The sequence below is a fragment of the Chamaea fasciata genome, unplaced genomic scaffold (assembly GCF_029207755.1).
Source record: "Chamaea fasciata isolate MVZ Bird 193981 ecotype frontalis unplaced genomic scaffold, bChaFas1.0.hap1 SCAF_3, whole genome shotgun sequence".
Lineage (NCBI taxonomy): Eukaryota > Metazoa > Chordata > Aves > Passeriformes > Sylviidae > Chamaea > Chamaea fasciata.
In genome coordinates this window covers 43,561,851-43,582,321 of record NW_027094088.1, presented here as the reverse complement: position 1 = coordinate 43,582,321, position 20,471 = coordinate 43,561,851, and the positions used below count along the sequence as shown (strand labels likewise).

At 41.7% G+C, this 20,471-nt stretch overlaps 2 protein-coding genes across 4 annotated transcripts in view; one reads left to right on the top strand and one right to left on the bottom strand.

Annotated features, from left to right (window-relative positions):
- Positions 1–723, top strand: part of PCNX2 (pecanex 2) — a 150,620-nt gene extending 149,897 nt beyond the window's left edge. For all 3 annotated transcript variants that reach the window (XM_066178792.1, XM_066178791.1, XM_066178794.1), the window contains one exon: positions 94–723. In XM_066178792.1, coding sequence (XP_066034889.1) covers positions 94–267 — 174 coding nt within the window. In that variant the 3' untranslated portion in view covers positions 268–723. The remainder of the gene's footprint in view (positions 1–93) is intronic.
- Positions 724–1,697: 974 nt separating this feature from the next.
- On the bottom strand, positions 1,698–18,975 carry NTPCR (nucleoside-triphosphatase, cancer-related). The gene is made up of 5 exons (XM_066178795.1): positions 18,897–18,975; positions 16,288–16,450; positions 15,101–15,203; positions 12,165–12,374; positions 1,698–7,904 (listed from the first exon to the last, which is right to left on the bottom strand). The coding sequence occupies exons 1-5, from the start codon at positions 18,928–18,930 to the stop codon at positions 7,836–7,838; spliced, it is 579 nt and encodes a 192-aa protein (XP_066034892.1). The 5' UTR covers positions 18,931–18,975; the 3' UTR covers positions 1,698–7,835.
- Positions 18,976–20,471: the final 1,496 nt, after the last annotated feature.

Here is a 20,471-nt window from a genome sequence, read left to right as displayed (position 1 = left end):
TTTAAACTTTTTTCACCTGTCACTTCAAAAAATAGTTGAAGTGTTACTTAGAAATTTCCTAAACTAGTTGACTTTTTCTTTCTTACTTTCCAGCAAGTCGCTGAGACCTGTGAAACAACAGATGCTGCAGAACCAAGACCCCAGCGGGAGGCGGGTCCTGCCCATGCCCTATTCATGAGTCGGAACCTGGAGTGCAGAAGGGCCAGCCAAGAAGATATGGCCCTGGAAGACACTGCCTCTCAGCAGAGCCTGTCCGAGGAGCAGTGAGGAGCATTCCCAGCACAAGGGCCACGCGCTTCTTAGCATTAAATACAGACAGAGTTGTTAGGTCAGAAAGCTGCACATAGGTTTAGGTTCTTTCAGATGTAATAAGCAACCTTCAAATGTTTATTTTTCTAACTTCTACACAAGAATATTACAGGGCGGATGTTCTTCAGCTAATGGCCTTGGCTGGGTAGGGTTGGAAGATATCCCAAAAAATACACAGTGCCACTTCATCTCAGGTTCTTGTAAATCCTAGAACAATGAATACAACCTGTTCAATGTTCCTTCCCCAGAATGGTTAGAATCACGAACGAATACAGTAGGAAATACTAATACAACTCAGTGAAAAGCACACAAAAGACATCTCTTTCCTGCCATAACTAAACAGCAGATTGCATGCAAATTAATTGAAATTTGATATATAACATATAGCAAAAGGCAACTAAGAACAGAAGCAATGAATACAGAAAAGGACAGTACAGTGTCCTGTAACATTAGAGCTAAAACTGATTTTTTTTTCCAACAGCAAATCTCATTTTTCTTTGATGTGTTATGCAGGTGCTAATGCTGAATAGCAACACAGCATCTCAGACTGATATACTACTGCATGCAGCCATACTGAAATACTGTGTGAACGAGTCACGCTACACCAATTAACAAAAGTCAAGTGTAAGAAAAGAAAGTATCCAGTGCATGGAAAGTCTTCAAAGCATATGGTACACCTTATTTGCAAAGCAGCTTTGCCTAAATTAGGTACCATCTTGTGCTCCTGTTTGGTTTACAGCAGTGTTTCTCAAATTCTAAGCAACAGTACCCTTAGAAGTTGCAGAAGGGCCACGGGGAGTCCTCCTCAAGGACAAAAGAGTGCAAAGCAGGCTGTACTTACTGTCTGGAAGTGTTTGTGTTAGGAAAGGAACAGCTGAATACCTTTAATTGCCGGACACAGCTCACTGTCCATAAACACTTGTAGCCAGTAATTACAAAGCCTTCTGGTTTCAGAAAACTGAGCTGCTGCCAATAAAGACAGATGATGCAAAAAGGGAGGCCATGCCTTCACAAGGTTTGGGAAACACTGATTTACAGGAATGCATGACTACTTTTGAAACCCAAAAGGCTACAACAAATCCTTCCTCTACTAGAGTCTAAACAAACACGCGTGTGGTTTTTTTCCAATTAAAAAAAACTGCAGCTATCAGTGTCTTGCTGTTCCTCTTTACTGTAACTACCATAGATTGTTTCTAAATCTCAACACAATGATGTGCAGCCAGGCTCTGTCCCAATTAACAAGATTTAACAAGAGATGCTGTAGCTAAGTCTCATTACTGTTAGGCAATACTCAGTTGCATTCTGAGCTTCCTACTGTGCCACACTTCTGATCTGAGTAGTAGAACTAAATAAGACTGAGTGAAAATAAAATGATCCAAGTATGTTTTGTGCGGCAGCAGTTTCTGGGTCTTCTATTTGCAATTGTTTTCACTTGCTTTCTGCCTTGCAAAATTAAGAAACCTTTTTTAGTTCACTTCAGATCTTAAAAGAGTTATTAATAAAGCTTAGCACAATCTAGAAAAAATTCTGCTCATGTTCACAAAGACAAAAGCAGAGTATTCATATACAGCCCTCTAGACACATGGTCATCAGTGCAGTTCAGGCCCTGCTAATGTCTCCTCTAGCATCCAGGTGGTGACGTGGAAGAGGAAATTGAATTCAGCTGCTCCCTTCTGACCAGTTCTGGCAGATGATGACTCTTGTCCCACCACACTGTTTATGGAGTGCTTCATTACAAATGAAGGATGGAGGCTATACAGGTCGGCTCCTACTAATAGCCACCAGCCCCATTTCTGCTTTGGAGGCTTTTGCATGGCACTCCGCAGGATAAACCATCACTGCTTTGTCTTCCTGCATGGAGTCAGCGCAAACAGGTGGCTCAGGAAAGCATCAAGAGCTTCCCCATATTCACCTAGCATCACCTAGGCCTCCAATTTTCACATCTTTAAGTCTGAATCAATTTCCATCAAAAGTAAGTAATTCTAGTAGTCCCAATCAACCTGAATTATTCTGTGGATCCAACTCAAGCATACTAAACCAGACTGGGGAATGATTGCACAAATCCCTGCAGTGGCAACCACTGTATTTGCTTAGCATGGATAGAGGCCGAGTGACAGCACCTTCCCCCAGCACCACACCTTCTGCAAGACTCCATCATCTCCACAGCCTCTGGTACTGCATCCTAAAATAATGCAGCTGCCTCACAGTTCCTGACTTGGACTAAGTCACTGTCCCCTGGAGCATAACTCCTTGGGGAGAGCAGTTGTGCCATGAAGTCCAGATGCCTGCTGCACAGGATGGCTGCCAGAAACAGCAGGTTCCAACGCCTTTGTGCAGACACAGTGAGCAAGCATGGCAAAACAGGAGTCAAGGTAAGATTCAAAAATCAGTTCCTTTTTTGTAGCCATGGCTCACAGAGTTTTCATTATGCCTTTAAGTTGCTACTGTAGCATAGTGGGTTGAAAAAACCCAAAAGTGACCCCTAACAAGCTTAACATAGAAAAAAAGAATCAAAACAAGCACCAACTCTCCCATGTTACATTTCTCCGTATTTTTGGAGATAGTCTGCTGTTTTATACTAATGAAACTACTGCTATATGCAGCAGTATTAAATATGAGCCAGCCCTACAAAATAATCTGACATAATGGTTAGAAATGAAACCTGCAACTAGGCATGAGGTTTTATCAATTAAATACATCTTAGACTTCCCCCATTTTCGCATGAGGTTTGCATACACCCAGTTAACCCTGCTTGTGACAGAAGGTGCATTTGGGGCTTTGATGCACACCAAGCTAATAAATAGGAACCTAACCTTTACACGAGGCCTAATTTGAGCAATAAGCTGCTCCAAACAGCTCTGCATAACACCAAAAGGAATCCGAGTCCTCAGCACCACTGCCTACATACACATGAAGGCTTTGAGTCATACCTTTATTCCTGAAAAAACAGCGTGATACTTAACCTCACACACGAGGTGTCTCAGAGTTGCAAGATGGAAGTATGCCACTTTTGGGGCAGGTTTTGGCCTTTAACTGAAAAGCAAATGTGTTTTTATTGCTTTTATGTCATCTGTAACCCTGCTGATGGGTTTCACAATGCCAAACACTGTTAAAACTTGGCCGTAAAGTTGCTCAGGATTAATAGTTTATCTACATGTCTGACCTCTTGCTACAGCTGTGATGCAGGAAGGATGCCACCATCACCATGTAAGGCCCTTTTATCAAGAGTTCCATCAGGGTTTTTTGCATCAGGTGCTGTGCTTGATTTTTCCAGAGCTGCGGAGGCCACTTACCTCATTCATTCAGTCCAGAATGTTTTTGTTTCAACAATGTGAAAACAGCGACATTCCTATCTTGTTAGCAAGATGAATGCATCCTTTGAGGAAATTAAGTGCTCAGTCCACAAGACCATTTGTATACATGCAGTTCTTTTATAGAAAAGTCAGAAGGGATGAAGAAATGGAGGCCTTTTCTGCCTCCCCCAGCTTAACCTCAGATAACATCACCACTGCTGAAAAGAAACACTAGGAGTGATTTTATCCACTGTCTCAGCAACCAGAGAGGAACACAAACAATACAGCAGGTTACAGGAGGGAGGATAATGAGTATATAGTAAAGCACAAACACAGTACTTCAGCCTTTGCACTGAGCATGGGATACTTACCTCCCTTATATTTTGTCTTGCTAAAATTTCTTTCCCCAAATAAACTCTTATTTACATCACATAGTAAAAGCCAGTTGCTACACTCGTAATGGGGAAACATGGCCCGATGATCTGGCAAAAAGACTTTCAGTGACTTTTTACTAAAGCCAAGCACAGGCTGCTGAGCTGCTCACATCCACCAGGAACACAGGCAAGCCCCAGCCTGGCCTTCAGCTCAGTTGTTTTCCACCACAGCAAGCAAGTACGAACCAGTGATAGTCGAAGTCTGCAAAGTTCATTCCTGTTTATCCAAAAATAAAAACCAGAGGTGGCTGGCCCCTCCATTTTGTAGTGCCATGCAACTTCTCTGTGAGGAACTGAAGTTCTTGCTGCAAAATCTCACCTCATCCCCATCGGCAGAAAATCTTGGCACTCACTTCACTGAAGACAAATCTCAATGAAAAGGACTTACCAGTGTCAATCTTTTTTCCTTGGCAGGATGACTAGATACTCTCAATACCTATGAGTGACATTCTGACACTATCAAGTTCTTAGGATTCTCTGTGATGTCATTCACAGCTTTTTATAAAAACTGCTTATTAGAATAAGGGAAGAAATGTCATCTGCATTTGTCTCTAGCCCACCAACTGATAGCTCTTCTCTTACTGGAAAATTTAAGTTAAAGATTAGCTGAATTTTGTGCAGCTCATTATAGAAGATTAGAATTACCAGTGAGATTCTCCAGCATGTGATAATCATCTTCTCTTCTATGCATTTTTTAAAAATACCCAATTATTGCCATATTTAGATTACTCCCTGGATTAGGAGCTGGTATTTAATTACCATGTTTCACTAGTGCTTGTACATCCTTAAATCTGCAACACAGACATATTACTTATAATTAACTTTGCAGCAGGTCCAGTATCAAAGATTCACCTCTCTCACTCAGTTTTACAAGTCAAAAATCGCCTAATGCATGATAAATAATGCAGGCCCTGTTTATTCCATGCTGTGTGCAATTTTATGCTGGAATTACAAGACTTGTGGCCAAAAATGTCCTTGATTCTCAGGCTTCCAGACAGTAATTGGTACCCCACATTCTCCCCTTCTTTGCACCAATCAAAACCTGCAGGTGCACTAATGTTGTCATCTGCAATCTAGCAGGTACATCAGAGGTGTTTTTCACCAAATGTTGTGCTATTAATACAACTGGCCCATCAGGGGAATTCTGAATGCTCCATTTGCTGTTGCAGTGCTCTCGAGGCCTTCCAAGTATTTTACTAGTGCAAGACCAGACAATAAATTTTTATCTTTAAAGTAAACACAGGCTGTCATAAAAACTTACATGCAGTTGGAAATACAACTTTCTCACTCACTTGATTGAAACAGGCAAATCATATCTTCAGGACCGTCTGAGATTTAAAGGCCAGATATGACTGTTAAGGTCATCTACATTGTCCTGCTGAACACAGATCACAGAATCTCTCTTTATTTCTCTTGAAAAGCACTCTAGCTCAGAGAGAAAACAGGCTTAAAAAAAGGACAGATTAATGACGCCAATTTTGAGATAGGTAGCAGAAAAAAAGAGACACTGATGTCAGTAGCAAAAATATGCATTAGTTTAAAAGGGCTGATATTTCACTCACAGTTCCAGAGAATGAAAAATCCACCTGCATCTTCTAGTGACTATCTAGCCCCAGTACAAAAGGTCTTCCTTGAACCATGAGACAATGGATTAAAAGTACTGTAAGCACTGATCAAAAGTTCCCCAAACTTCTTGTTGTAATCGTTTGGGGTTTTTTTTTTTCCCCCGTACTAATGATGGGACTACAGCAGGCATCATGGCATTACATGCAGGGCAATATATCTACTTTTATGAGGAATAAACACCACTTTAAGTGATCTCTCAGCAATACTGGCTGAACCAGAATTCACAAGACTGACTCCTAACAGAACTCCCCTCCTCAGCTTCTACCAGAGAAGTGTCAAATCTCTCCATTTCTTATTTAGCCTTAAAGGTCAGTCCTCATTTAAGATTCAACAGCAGTCCCACTAAAACTGTGCTAGATTTTGGGTAACTCTTTAATCATTGAAAGAACTATTCTTTTGCAGCATATTTTACAGATTAAGAGATTTAACATTGAAACAGGAGGGCATTCAACACTTAGGTGCAGAGAGATTTCAGTTCAAAAACCTAAGGCATACAGCCTTGACAAAGTTTATTTTGGTCCCAAGTCCCCCACATCTAAAAAGGAGTACAGTTGTCTGAGTAGCATGCCTGAAGTAATTTAGGGATTAGTGTATCTTTAGAGCACAACCTTATTTTGCAAAAGGCAGCCAGATGCTGTACATTGTCAAGTGGAGACCCGAAGAGGAGTTTTCTTTTCCCCAGATATGATGAAAACAGTACTACCATCCAAATGGATTTGGGCAGATGGGTAAACCTAACAAGGCAGTGAGGGAATGAGCCCATGGTATCCTTTAACAAGGCAAGCACCTCCTACCACCCGTGGAGCTGCAATGTTTGTACCAGACCCTTGTTCTGCGTACAGGAGAGAGAAAGGACATTCCCTCCATGCTCCTAGGAGCTGTCTGTAAAAATACCTGTCCCCATCCAGCCCTATACAACTCTGGGAGTCAGTTTTACAGAAATAAATCAGTAAGACAATACTTGAAGATGCCTTTAAATAGTTCACTCATTTTAACAGTCATTGAATTGAACAGAAAAAAAGTTAAGAAACAACTGAATTTCTAAGAACTTTCTTCAGCCAGAGATGACTGTAAATTTTACAATGAACAGTGTGCACCTGGGAGGGAATTCTGTTTTCACAACATGCAAAACTGATTAACTGGCAGCATTTTTGCTGAAAACATTTGCACTCCTCACAGGGAAACACACTGTCTAATACTCTCAAACACTTCTCATTTCACCATTAAGCATATACAGAATTGAACAGGAAAAAAAACCCCAAACAAACGTACGGATCAATAAACATAGCAGATTGTAAAATTAATATAGACGAATGCAGAATTAAGGCAATCATGACTTAAACTCAGCTTGAAAAACACAAGATTTGATGAACTTCACAGACTTCAATATTTTTGTATTTATTATTTTTAAGGGGGTGTGGGAAAGGACTGCCATCAGAAAATTGAAAATTAATTCAAAATGCAGTCCTCTTATCAATTAGTATCTGGGCCATGTAAGAGAGGGTAGATCTGGCTATTTTTCCTCCCAAAATGGAATTCTGTGAAATGTCACTTGCGACTACACAAAGTAGTAGTCTGGATAACCCTTATACTGCAACTGGAGACAGGGGTGCCTGGGGGTAGGAGGAGAGATCACATCTGCTTATTGCCTCTACCTGCTGATTTGTCAGCACCCATGCTACAACACACCTGAACACACCCAAGCTGGGTCACCAACAGCTAAATATTCCTACACAAACCAGGCAGGACTCATATACATTTTGGACAGGGTTCTGTTCTGTTGCACCAGGGCCGTGTTGCAGATATTGAATTGACCTGTAGGCTGAACAGTCCAAACACACTCAGAAAGACTAAGATCTCAAACAGATTCTACAGTTAATTGTTTTCACATGAGGTAACTCGGCTCAGAGTTGACCACCTAACTTCCGAACACCCAGATTAGAACTGGATGTTAGCTACACATCTGTTCAATTTTTTTAATTCAGTGAACTGAATAAATTACAATCCTGCTATGCCATTTTAGAGTATTACCAGCTCTATCCTGCTTACCCTGAAGGCTCCAGTAAGGCCTCTAGGGGGCTAAAGCAGGAAGGACGGACTCTAAACCACCCGCAAAATGTTGTAATGTTTTGTTGAAATGAAAGCTTTAGTGTTGACAGGACAGAAAAGGTCTTCATTTTCTGCAGGATTCCACAGCTGCCAAGATGTCTTGCAAAATGCTGTTTCTGTTTTCCTTACTAACCTAGAGAAAGAGAAATTAAAACTGATGTAATTTCACGAATAGCTTCTATACCAGTATTTACTTCAAAAACAACCAAAGCAGAAATTCCAATGCATTTCTTTTTCAGTGCAGGAATGTTGAGTGTCAAACACCTGCTTTCTTCTGCTACTGAGAACAGTTTGCTAAACCCACAAAAGCCACAGTTGAATATTTAGTGATCTTTTGATTTAATTACCTGTACTATTTTGCAGTATTATTCAGGGCTTGAGTAACTAACAAGAATCACTCAAAGAACCAGCATGTACTTTTGTCATTACTAGAAATCCTTTTCAACTACCAAATTTAACTTTGCTAATACAAAGTGGAGTTCTTACGCCTTCATTACTTGAAAGGGTTGTATTTATTAAGATGACACACCTAGTCACAAACATCTGCAAAGAAAAAAAATTAAAACAGGCCTAGCAGTCTAACTCTGTACTCTGAGAAACCTTATTGCTACAGGAGAGAAACACCTTGGGACAGAAACAAAACTATTTGGGAAAGCTGGGGTGTTCTGCAGCACACTGAGATATGCCTTTGGCTGACCAGTCCATGGGAATGCTGGGCTTTAAGTCCAGCATATGTGAATATAGATGACTGAAACTGCCAAGCAAGTGCTGGTGCTTGCTAGTCAGCTCAGCTCCCAGGGGCACAGAGCTGGGGGCTGTGTGTGTGTAAATTATCCCTGCCTGACAGACTGGGTCCTGATCCAGAGCCCTGTGACCCACAGTGCCATGCATTACTCACTCAAACAAAACCTGGGGAGATGACTGGGGTTGTAAAAGGGTAACAAGCAACTGTGAAGCATCAGCAAAAGCTTCATTTTAAGAAGTCTGAGAAATTTTCCCCACTGTTCAGATCCCTGCAGAGAAGGCAGAAAGAAATCACAGACACAGGAGCTCAAAAAATAAGTAAGGGCATTCATACAAAGTTGTAGAAAAGCTGTTTGACAAGGAAGGAGACACAACACCATGCACAGCATAAAACTCTCTACCAGCAAGGTTCCACTGCACTCCCTGTATCTGCATTTAGGATGTGAGCACAAGAGTTTGTATGCCTTAGTTCTATCTGAGGAATTTGGCCCTAGGAGCCGACCACTATTTACAGTCACACACATCTATCCAAGTGCTGTAAACCAACACTGTAAAACCTACAGTGGTCTCACCTACCACTCAATTCAAGACAACAGATCAACATGGGACTAATGAAAAAGTGACACTGAAAAAAAAACCCAACAAAACCAAGATCTGTCTGAAAATGTCACCATTTTTATTGAGAATGAGTCCAGGCTTTCTAAGATAAACAGAAAACCCCACAGAAACAAAGCGAGCAAGACAACAAAGAATGCTCTTTAGTAGGGCTATTGGGACCCCGAGGTAAACAATACGCAGCACAGATGAGCCAAATTCTAAATCTCACAGCAAGTGTAGTGATAACCTGACTTTCAAAGGCCCTTCTGCACATTTAATAGCTCTACCCACTCTCTCACAGCCAGCAAAAACAATACTACATTTTATCTATCCTTTTTCCACACCTATATGCCAGAAGTCCAGTGAGAGCCGCAGAGAGAAGGCGCCAAGTGCTAGGAAATTTTCACAACTGTTTTACAAAGGCTGTTTGATAGATATAAGTCTCCTCTTTAGATCTGGAGACATTCTGTGCAGGCAGCTTTCCCAGAGAGAACAAATCTCCCAGTATCTGTACTGAATGTACAAACAGATGGGTATGTTTTTAGAAAGGAGTTGAAAATAGCTGTAGATGCTGCTTATATTAAGCATTTATGTAATTTGGAGGAAATTACCACCTAGATTCCAAGCAGGCAACTATAGAGGACAAAAGCTTTCTTCCTCTAACTGTTAAAAATACTGTCAAGGAAACCACTCGTGTACAATCTGTTCAAATGGAACCTTTTCTTTTCCCTATCCATTTAACTATTTTCTTTCTTAATAGGCATATGCAACTATACTTCACTAATGGGTTTCATGCAAGCAAAATTAATAGATGGGAAAATGGGAGAAAATTAGTATCTGCCAGCTGCTAAGGATAACCTGATCCTATTCATGCCACCATGTCTCCAAAACTACAGATGCAGGCAGTGCAAAAAGAGCCTCTGTGGTTTCACTGGAAAGTTTAGTTCTCAGCAAAATGGAACTGGGCAACAATAGAAAGAAATGTGTTAAATATCAGAGCTCCTATCGTTAAGTGCCCTAAACATAATAAATTATACATTTGGGACCAAATGCTGAATTGCTTTTAGGGCATCTGGGCCTGCTTACATCAACAAAATATACTTTCAAGGCAGAAAGGACTGTAAAACACCAAACAGCTGTTCTCTCATCAGAACTGTCCTTGTGACACTAGGAGCAGGATGAAAAAACTGAGGTGAGCTATTTGAATGCAGCCTAACTCCTTATTAAGTGACAAAGAAAGCAGAATGCTTTTGGAAGATAGGCACCTACTTCTGAACACCTCCAGGCACCATCCAAGTTAGAAAGAAATTACTGACTGTGAGCTATTTGGTCACTACAGGTTTTCCCATGCCACAGCCCTTGAAGAACACAGCTGGTGACCCAGCATCCACTAATAACACCTCTGACTCCCCACAGGCAGGTTCTGCTCCTGCTTATGCACACACTTTAACCAGCTGGGAAAGAGCATGTAGAGTGACACTGGAGCAAGAGAGAGATGCTCTCCTGAACAAGACTTCAGCTTAGCAGGTCTGTGACACCTGGGAATGACTGCAGTCTGTCACACATTTCACAGCCATGCTTTTGGTTAATGGATTCACCAGAGATCTCTATTTCATTAAAGAAACCTGCATGACCTAATCTCAGCAGCGTGAACAGGATGGGTCATTGTTTTAACGAAGATCTTTTAGCTACAGAAAACACTGCTCCATTGAACCTTACAGAAAGACTTTTGCTGGCTGGAGTCAGTACTTGAGAGTAAGATTTATCAGCAGACTGACAGAGCTGAAAACCCAGGGCTGAGTAGCCCATGCCCTCTGAATATCACCTGATAAAAAGAGACACTAGAAGCCTCGAAAGTTTCCTTGAAAAGCCAAATGCTGTCTTCTAGCCCCGTTTCCTCTCATGAGAGGACTAAATGCACATACCACTGTCCTGCCATGAAACTGCAGCCTAAGGCTGAATGACTGGTACCTTCAGCAAGGCTTCTCCATCCCTTCTTCCCCAGTCCTACCCCTGTAAAGCAACTCATACAAAATTCACATTTACATGTTCTGTTCAACAGCCTGACTACAACCACACATCGGGTCAGTAGTGGAAAAACCTGGGGGTTTATCTCTGAAAGGAAATGAAGGGAGTTGAATGCTTAAGCAAGGAAAAAAAAAATATCTCATTTTTGTTCCTACAGTTGCTTTAGCATTTAATTAAACCAGCATTTAATATAAAAACAGAAATTGAAAATGATGATGGAACCCTAAATTAAAGGAAATCTGAGGAACTTTGAGCACTGCAGGTTTTTAAGCCAGCTTTGAATAGGAAACAACATAAATCAAAGGAGTGAGAGGTGCCTTTGTTTTTGTGAAGCATTAGGACACATGTGAGGACACTTACAGATGTTAAGGAAACCTCACACATGCACTCCTAGGAACAGGCTATGTTTTGCTGTGCTAAGTTTTTGAGAACCACCCTGTGACTGATCAGAAATGTGCTTTGAGCCCCTAATATTCTGAAAATTGTGTCTGTAAAAGTAACATAATGAATTCCAAAATTGGTTCATTGACTCCAGAGAAAGTACACTCCATTTACAACTGTCTTTCTTCTATAAATCATTCCTGAAAACTCCACTGCTGCCTTTTTTCCTTTTATTTTTTTACTTGAATACGACTACTGGTAATATTTTTGCAAGCCAGTCTGGAAAAAACCAAAAAAGCTTAAAAATCTGACTGTACTTTAAAAGATTTAACTCTTAGGAATAATGAATACCTATACAGCAATAATACTACAGCAAAGAAACCTTTTAAAACAACTATAGCATTACTTCTGCAGCCCCTCAGAAGCAAAGTCAGCTGTGTGAGACTGCTACAGTAAGTGCCAAATGGGATTTTTTTTTAATAAGGTGAACACCTGCCCATTAAGAATAAAATGGAAACTAAAAAACTTATTTCATGCAAGCTACCCACAGCTATCAATTGGCAGTAACAGTTTTTGAACAGAGCCCAATATAAACCAGTAACCTAGAACAGAAAGCTCTTTAAGGATATTACATATTACTCACATTGAACACTTTAACATCTTTCCTACTTCTTATTTCTTCAACAAGATCCAGTGGCTTTCCCTTGGGTATTGGAATAGTTCCAAGCACCACAGTCCCCGAGCCAGCCAGTGTCTGACGAACAGCTTGAATAAAAGCCTGGCTGAAGAGTTCCATTTTACCAATCTCATCTATGACACAAATTCTTTTCTCTGTGTCACCACCCTGGTTTACCTGTGGAAAAGTGCATCAAGAGACTGTAATAAGCAAAACTTAGAACAAGCAACAGAAGTAATCTCTATGCTGACAAAAGAAATACCTCCAAAAGAAACAAATTCAACTGGAATACTGGGAAAAGTGGGAAGTCAAAGCTACTGCTGGTAAATTACAGACTTATCAATCTGTAATTTCTTTTTTAGGACAGATTTTTGGAAGGATGGAAACAACCATACAGAATAAATACCAAATACAATAGGAAATATCCATAGTATCAGCTTTCCTTTAAAGCAGAATTCTCACATTGGACCTACATGAGCTACTCGACAATTAAGAACTGTACTTGGCCTAGGAGCAGCTCTCAACCATTCTGAGGGTCAGCAATCTTTAAAAACTTATGCATTTAGTGATTACATTAAATTATGTGATCAGTAGTCACAGAAAACAGACATCTAAAAAAAGGAAGACTTCCATTAAATCTAGATTTGGAAGTTTCTCCTCCAAAAGTAGTTGGGATGATGAAGCATTTCACTCAGAGCTACTGGCTGTCTTCAAAGCAAGATAGTCTGGATATCAAAGCAAGTCCAGATTATCAAAGTCTGGGTAACAAGCAAGCCATTTGCAAGCCTCTCTCACATTAGAACAGATACATGTTGAGATATGCCTTATCCTATAGTCCTAGCCACTGGATAGTAGGGGAGACACAGTTAACCACAGGCTTGTTTGTTTTTTTCATGAAGTGAATACTGTGCCAAACACTGCCATGCTGCAGAGAGCTGGGGCATCAGGGATGTCCAGGAGGAAACAAGGGTGATTGCTACTGAGGAAAAGGCAGCTCGCAAAGCAGAGGAACTCTTCGACTGCACTGCCTACCCTGTTTTGGTAAAGGTGACTGAAAACTGTACTCCATTATTTATAGAAGTGAGGAGAAAATCAACTCAATTCAAAACCATTATAAGTCCATGAATATGTACCAATACAAGCCATATTATACAGAAACTTAAAAAAAAAGAAAGAGAAAAAATATTGGAACATCTCCCCTTGTGAAGGCAAAGTATTTGCTTCTGGGAAAGTGAAGGAACTGTGTAACGTGCATCCTGAAATCCTTTCAAGCTAAGTCCCTACTAAGTAGCTGTTTTATCTAAAAACCCTTTCATAGATCAGTGAGCCAAAAAGCCAATACTAGTCACTAGGTCACATACTCAGGAAGAGAGTATTTTGCTTTGAAAAAAACCTGAAAAAACTTATCAGTCCTGCCTGATAAAGTTTGCAGAACCAGAGAGATCTTCCACTGCAGGATCTATTCCATTCTCACTGGAGTGAACAAAGGCTAAAGAGCTGCATCTGTCCTCGTGTCTTAATGGGCACTGCCCATTCTGTGCTGCTCTCTCATCAAACCAGAACATACCTATGACTCTCTTGCCTTCATTCTTCATTTGTCTCTTCTTGTTTCAGTTCTCTGATCTTCCTTACTCTCCTCTTCCATTTTGGGCCATCTTCATGTGTGACCACATTCCCACAAAACTGATAAACAGCACTTTCTATGAGCTTGGGCACATGCACTGTATGACTCTGCTGGCCCCAGTTCTTCTCCTCACCTTCTTGAACTTGCAGAAAGCTATACAAGTAATGGAAAAATTCAACACTGCTAACACTTTTCTAGGAAGATCTCTCCTGGATTACAGTGGTAAAAGGATTCCAAGTACAGCACTGGCCTAATGAAGTATTTTTTAATAAACTATCTTTCTATTTACTAACATCATAAATATGGTTACAGTGAAATTTAACATATAAAAGTTTTCCCATTTTTTTATTATTTCCCTTCTTCCTTGCCCAAACATCCTTGCTTTTCTGCTCTTAAGACTTCAATGTTCTTTGACAAAAACAAGAACCAGATCCTCGATCTCATTTTTGCTCCTTGCACCTCTTTGGGTTTTTTAGGTTTTAGTTCACCAAAAAATCCCTTCTTGCTTGTCCCCTTGAGCTTTGGCAGTGTAGAAAAATCACAACAGGATTATTTTAGTGGTACAGTTCAGCAGCTGCTGCACACTGTTTGTGGTATGTTATTGCCAAAATCAAATCAGTTCTTCTTTAATTTTGGAGAGGGGAAAGGTTGGAGTGAGAGAGAGGAAGGAGAAGAAAAAAAAGGAGTGACAGAGTATTAGCAAAACGATAAGAAAAAGATTTTGTGGTAAGTCTTGTCACAGCCAGAGCACTCCTTGAGCAGCAGGCTAAATCCCAAATAATCAGGTTGGTATTATCAGTCTGCAGGTATTTATACAATAGCAATCAAAAATACTCACTGGATTCAAGAAACAAATGCTTCTACTGTAAGAAGACGAGAATTACAGGAAGAGGGGGGAAAGTCTGTAAAGAAGAGCAGCAGCAAAAGCTGTTTTCTTAGACCCACTGATTCCATCTAGTTCTCTGTGGTAAGCCACTTGTGCATTTTGTTTGCTTTCCAGTATGAGACAGTGACACAGGAAGAAATTTCCTACCTGCTGCCTCTTCAGGTCAAGAAGGTCCTGCTCACAGGACTGCAACCTCTCCAACACCATGATAACGACAAGAGAACAAGCCAGATTTGCCCCTCCAGCTTCCTGACCCTGAAGTCAATCAGGACTAGCAACACCCAAGAAAGAGGCCATTAATTAGTATCAAAAAATAGCTGTATAGCAGGGCCTTCCAATAACACTGACTATCATAAAGCACACATTTATCAGCAGCTTTCATAGAATACTCACATTTCTCAGCATAGGTAGAACCAACTGCTCAAATGAAACAAGGTCTACAACATATTGTCCAACCCGGTATTCACGTCTTGAAGCAGAAGAATCAGAACTGGGACTGAAAAAGAGACACACAATTCCTTCAAAGTACCGAGTTTAGTGAGAATTCACTGCAGTCATTTAAAGAGAATTTATAAGAAGTTATCCAAATAAATCAAATCCCCTAAATTCTTTTTAAAAAGGAAGGGAAAGAAATTCTAAACCATGCAGTAAGTCATACTGCAGATAGCTTGCTGTCAGATAATAAATATACCATATGCATCCTTCACAACTATGCAAGCTCAAATTTCAACAGCGTACAGAAGGACAATGGCATTTAAAAGTCAGCAGGTATATTTACTCTGAAATCACAGCTCATGACTGCAGTTCAGATCTTTGAATTTTGCAATGTGACACTACAGACAGCATCATAGCAGTATCATCTCAGTACAAAGGGCTGCAAAACCCTTAATCTTGGAAAAATATTCACTTGGCATGTGCTGAACCACGCTGTGCTATGTGCACCTCCATTATCAGCAGAGTGCAAATTATTTTCACATCAACTCTGTGTGAATGAGGTGCTAAGGTCACACTGGACACAGACTTACGTTTTGCACTAAGTATGAAAATCTGAGTCTAGTGAATCAGGAGAGACTGTGAGGCACTCAGCACTTCAGAGGCCCCCCTCTGGGGCTCTGAAACCCTTTTTTCCTTAAAATTCACAGGCGAGTTTTGTGTACCACTCAAATGTTCTTTAAAACAATGCTATATGCATTTTCCCTTCTGATTTTCCACTTCAGTCTCCATAAATCAGCTAGTGGCAACACAGAAATCTTCCTCCCCACCCACAACAAGGTACTTAACTGTATCCCAAAGGGACTTGGCCTCACAATGAAAGGCTCAGCAGTGCTTCATCTACCTGGTGTAAAATAGTAAGGGAGAACACCCCTGCCCAGCACATTTTCAATATTTCACTATGCAACAGAGACACTACCTACATATACAATATAGGTATCAGCCAGGCCACAAAAACCAAGCAAAGAACTTGACCATGAAAGCCATGTGTGCTGGAAATCACCTTCTGGAGGAGCATTTAACATGCCAAAGGACTGGAGCAGACACATAAAACAATAAGCTGCTTACAGTTATTGAAACTTCAGTACCTGACTCTAGATAAAGGTCCTCGGTTTCCAGACAGAGTGACAACATCAAATCCTGTTCTCCTGCCACCTTCTCTAACTTCCTGTGTGTAAAATCCATCAATGGGAATGCCTGAGGATTTTAGGGCTTGACTGACTTTCTGGATCAAAGTAGTCTTTCCAACCCCTAGAAATAAAGAAGGGAAAAAAGCACACAGCATTAATCTTCTTCTGCACTAAAAGCCCATTTTTTTAAATGCCACAGTAATGATTCAGTTCAGCAGGAACACTGATTACTTTTGAAGTTTGCAAATTACTTTTTCTAAATGGTAGGAAAGAAGAGAAGCATCTTTTAAAGTTCCTCCTGTACTGACACTGTGAAGTTTCACAACAGAATGGTACAAATATCCCAGGCTACCAATGAATTTGTTAGCTTAGATGATGCATGAGCAGGCCACAAAATTTACCACAAGGCAGGAAAATACGTGATACAAAACTGATATCCGAGCTTGCTGGAAGACTGACTGATGAATCTCCCTTTCCACCACTGAAATTCACTACTTTTAAGATCAGAGCTAAGTTCACCCCCCTTTCTAGATCAAAAGGTCAAAGCCGTCTGCTATTACCAGATGCCTAACTGGCAGAAGGGACACACTGCTTCCACTGATGTCCTAGAAATCAGAAGCACTCAGTCCCTGAGACACCAAGTTCTTAGGAAGTCCCAACAACAGACAAATGTTTCTTCGGATAACTGAATCAAGAGACACTTGACTAGATACAGAGAGAAAAGCTTGTTTATTGTGAGGCCGATGAAGGCATGAACCAGGCTGCCCAGAGAGGCTGTGCAATCTTCACCTACTTTAATGTTTTCAAGACATGACTGGATAAAGCCTTAAGCAACCTGGTCTGGCCTCATAGCTGATAGTCCTTTAAACCCCCTCAAGTCCCTTTTAACATGAATTATCTTCTGACCCTGTAATTCATTTTCCTACCCTAAGACAGGTCCTTAAAACTCTCGTCACCTGATAGCTCCTCGCACAGTCTGATGCACCTTTTACAGTGTGAACACTGGCCATGTTCCAGACATCCTTTCAATTTTTCTCCTTTGCCATTGTGTAAGTACATCCCTCAACGATCTCCTTTTAAATTCGCCTTTATTGCCTCTCACAAAATTTAGTGCCATCACTTCGTTTTTAATCACTGCTCTAAAAAATTCAGATGACAGAAAATAATCCTGTGAATAAAACCTCAAATTCCTGGAGATGAGGAATACAGACCAAATGTGAGATGCCTAAAGGTGCCAACAGAAATCATTTCAACATGCATACACCAAATTTCTAATTTAGACTTTAAGCAGATTTAGGAACTGCTTTCCTAACAGTCAATACCAATGACAAAATATTCTGTCAAAGGCATGTAGTCAAATGCTTAAGCAAACTTTTCAAATTTGAAGCAGGGGGCTTCCTGGCAGCTGAATAACAAAAAAATGACAAATGTGGCACCCTCAGTATCTAACATATTTTCAAGGCCCTGTCTCTTGTAAGCTAATTTATACTAATTTTGGAAAGTGGATTTGCTATCTCAAATTTGTTTACATTCATTCAGTAAACTGCCAAACAAGCTAGAGTGATTCAAACTAAGTTTAAGAAAGCTGGAAGTTACACATTTAGCTGATCAAAACAGTACATCTAATTTCAGATAAACGAAGAGTCATGACCTAAGCAGCCCCAACTTCTGCATCTCCTGAATGGCTGCTTTTACTCAAAGTGGTTGGAAAGTCAGAGTGAAGTGGGTGGAATGTATTCCTATCTCAGCCTAACAGCAGCATTTTAAATTAATTCCAGTCAAGGCAGGCATCTGCAAGAGGTTCGCAAAAAGGAGAATTAGGCCCACTGCTTTACTCCCACACCACAAAGGAAAGCTCTGCAATCGTAATATCTGGTTACTTTCTTTATCAACCGCAGAGTTTGACCCTCATACTATGTCCCACTCAGCCTCCACAATAATCAGGTTCCCTTCCCATGACAAACTACTCCACTGCTTCAATCAAGGCTTGCCCACCCGGGACACCAGTTAGTACCTACACCTGCACTTCACTGAGGCTGGAAGTGCCAAATCACTACACTTAAATTACAGGAAAGATGAGCTCTCAGAAACTACTAATCGCGGCTGTTTATATTGAAGCAGGATTAGTTGTCCAGGAGGCGGTTTTTTTCCCCAACACTGAACTCCAGGGCAGAAGCCAGTCACAAAGCACCAGCGCCTGGAAAAGTGCATGCCTTGGACGACTAGATGGAGAGGTAAAGGGGCATTTCATTAGCAACAAACTAATTAGTGCAACAGCTCCGACCTCGACGCGGGATGGCGGGGGGGGGGGGGAGCTCCGGGCCCGCAGCCGCGGAGCCTCGGGCAGTGCCGGGCCCAGCTGGAGCGGGAGGCGCTCCGGGGCCTTGCTCGGCGCCCGGGGCCCGGCAGCAGCTGCCTTCCCCCGGCTCTAAGCGCCGCACAGCCCGGCCGGCTCCGCGGAGGGCCGGCCCGGGGCAGGCCAAGCCAGGCCAGGCGTGTCCCAGGGAACCCCTTCGCCCGTACCACCGCCCCTACACGACTCCCCGGGCTCCTCCCGCCCCCGTTACCTGGGGGTCCCGTAAGAAACACGTGCTTGGACATGATGGGGCCGCGCTCCGCGCTCCGCCCTCGCTCCCGCCCGGCGCTCCGCCCCGGCCCCGCCCGGCCTGAGGCCTCGTCAGAGGCGGGGAAAGGCGGAAATTTTTGCCATGATGTTTACCAGAGGAGTGGCGTAACTTCAGGTTAGGGAAGAGGGGGAAAAAGCAATTAGTTTCCTAGTTGAGGGCCAGCGTCTTCTGTATCCAGTTAGCTTAGCCTGTCACATGTCTACTATGTTAGCACAGTAACAGAATGTTAAGGTGTGGGAACGGACCTTCAAGATCGGTCCCAAGCCTCCCTGCCAGGGGCAGGGCACCTCCCACTAGACCAGGTTGCTCAAGGCCTGGCCTTGAACACTGCCAGGTTTGGGGCATCCACAGCAACCCTGGGCAACCTGTTCCAGTGCCTCACCATCCTCTCACTGTGAAAAAAAATTCTTTCTACTATCTAACCTAAATTTTCCCTCTTTCAGTTTGTACCCATTTTGTCCTATCACTAGGTAGGGAGAGTCCCTTTCTGGCATCATTGTATCCCCCTTCAAATACCCAAAGGTTGCTGTAGGTCTCCACACAACCTTCTCCAAGCTGAACAGAGACAACTTTTTCAGCCTGCCTTGCTAGGGAAGGTGCTCCAGCCATTTAATCAACTTTGTGGCCTCTTCTGGGCTTGCTCTAACAGTTCTATGTTCCTCTTATCGTGGGGACACCAGAACTGTACACAGTTCTCCAGATGAAATCTCACAAATGCAGAGATATAATAATAAACTCTCCCTAGAGCTTTTTACCTGTTTCAAGTAAGCAATGTGCTCCAGGGTGTAGCAAACCATCAAATCAAAAGATGAACGCTTTGTGTGATACATGGATGCAGGCAGCAAATTTAACTGGGGGGGTTGATGTACAACCAGGAGATTGTTACAAAGTTAAGTAAATTGGGAAGGTCTGGCAGGTTTAACAAAGATGCTGATAGGCGTCTGCATCCCAAAATGCCATGTACTTGTGGCCTCCATATTTGTTTAGACTTTCCTGATGGGGAGCAGTAAGGGAGCAGGGAAAAGGATTTTTGTGTGGAGGACTGTGGTGCACAGGCTTCTGTCTGGGTGAAGTGATGCATGGACACCAAGAAATACTGGTTCCTGCCTGGTCATAAGCACAAAAATGGTTACCCGAAAATTCTAGGCTATGGAAGGGATACATTCCAACTTCTGTTTGCCTCACTAGAATGGATCACTTCAGGTTCAGCTGATCTTTGTCAGGCTTTCATTTTCAGTAATTTCTCAAGGAGTAAAAGGTTATTCATCATTTTCACAGAGATAATGAGTATCCTTGTCAGCCAGATGGAATGTGCACATCAGCAGGTAGAGTGTACCTCACAGTAGGTGGGTATTTCTATAAATTGAACAAAATATTTTTGATGTGTACATCACATGTAGCCACTCTTTCTTGTATTTTTATATTCTTAGAAGGAATGACTACATGTGGAACATATTTCATGCTTAAATACTTAATCAAAAAAACTTGACAACACTGGCATGACTCTTGGGAGGT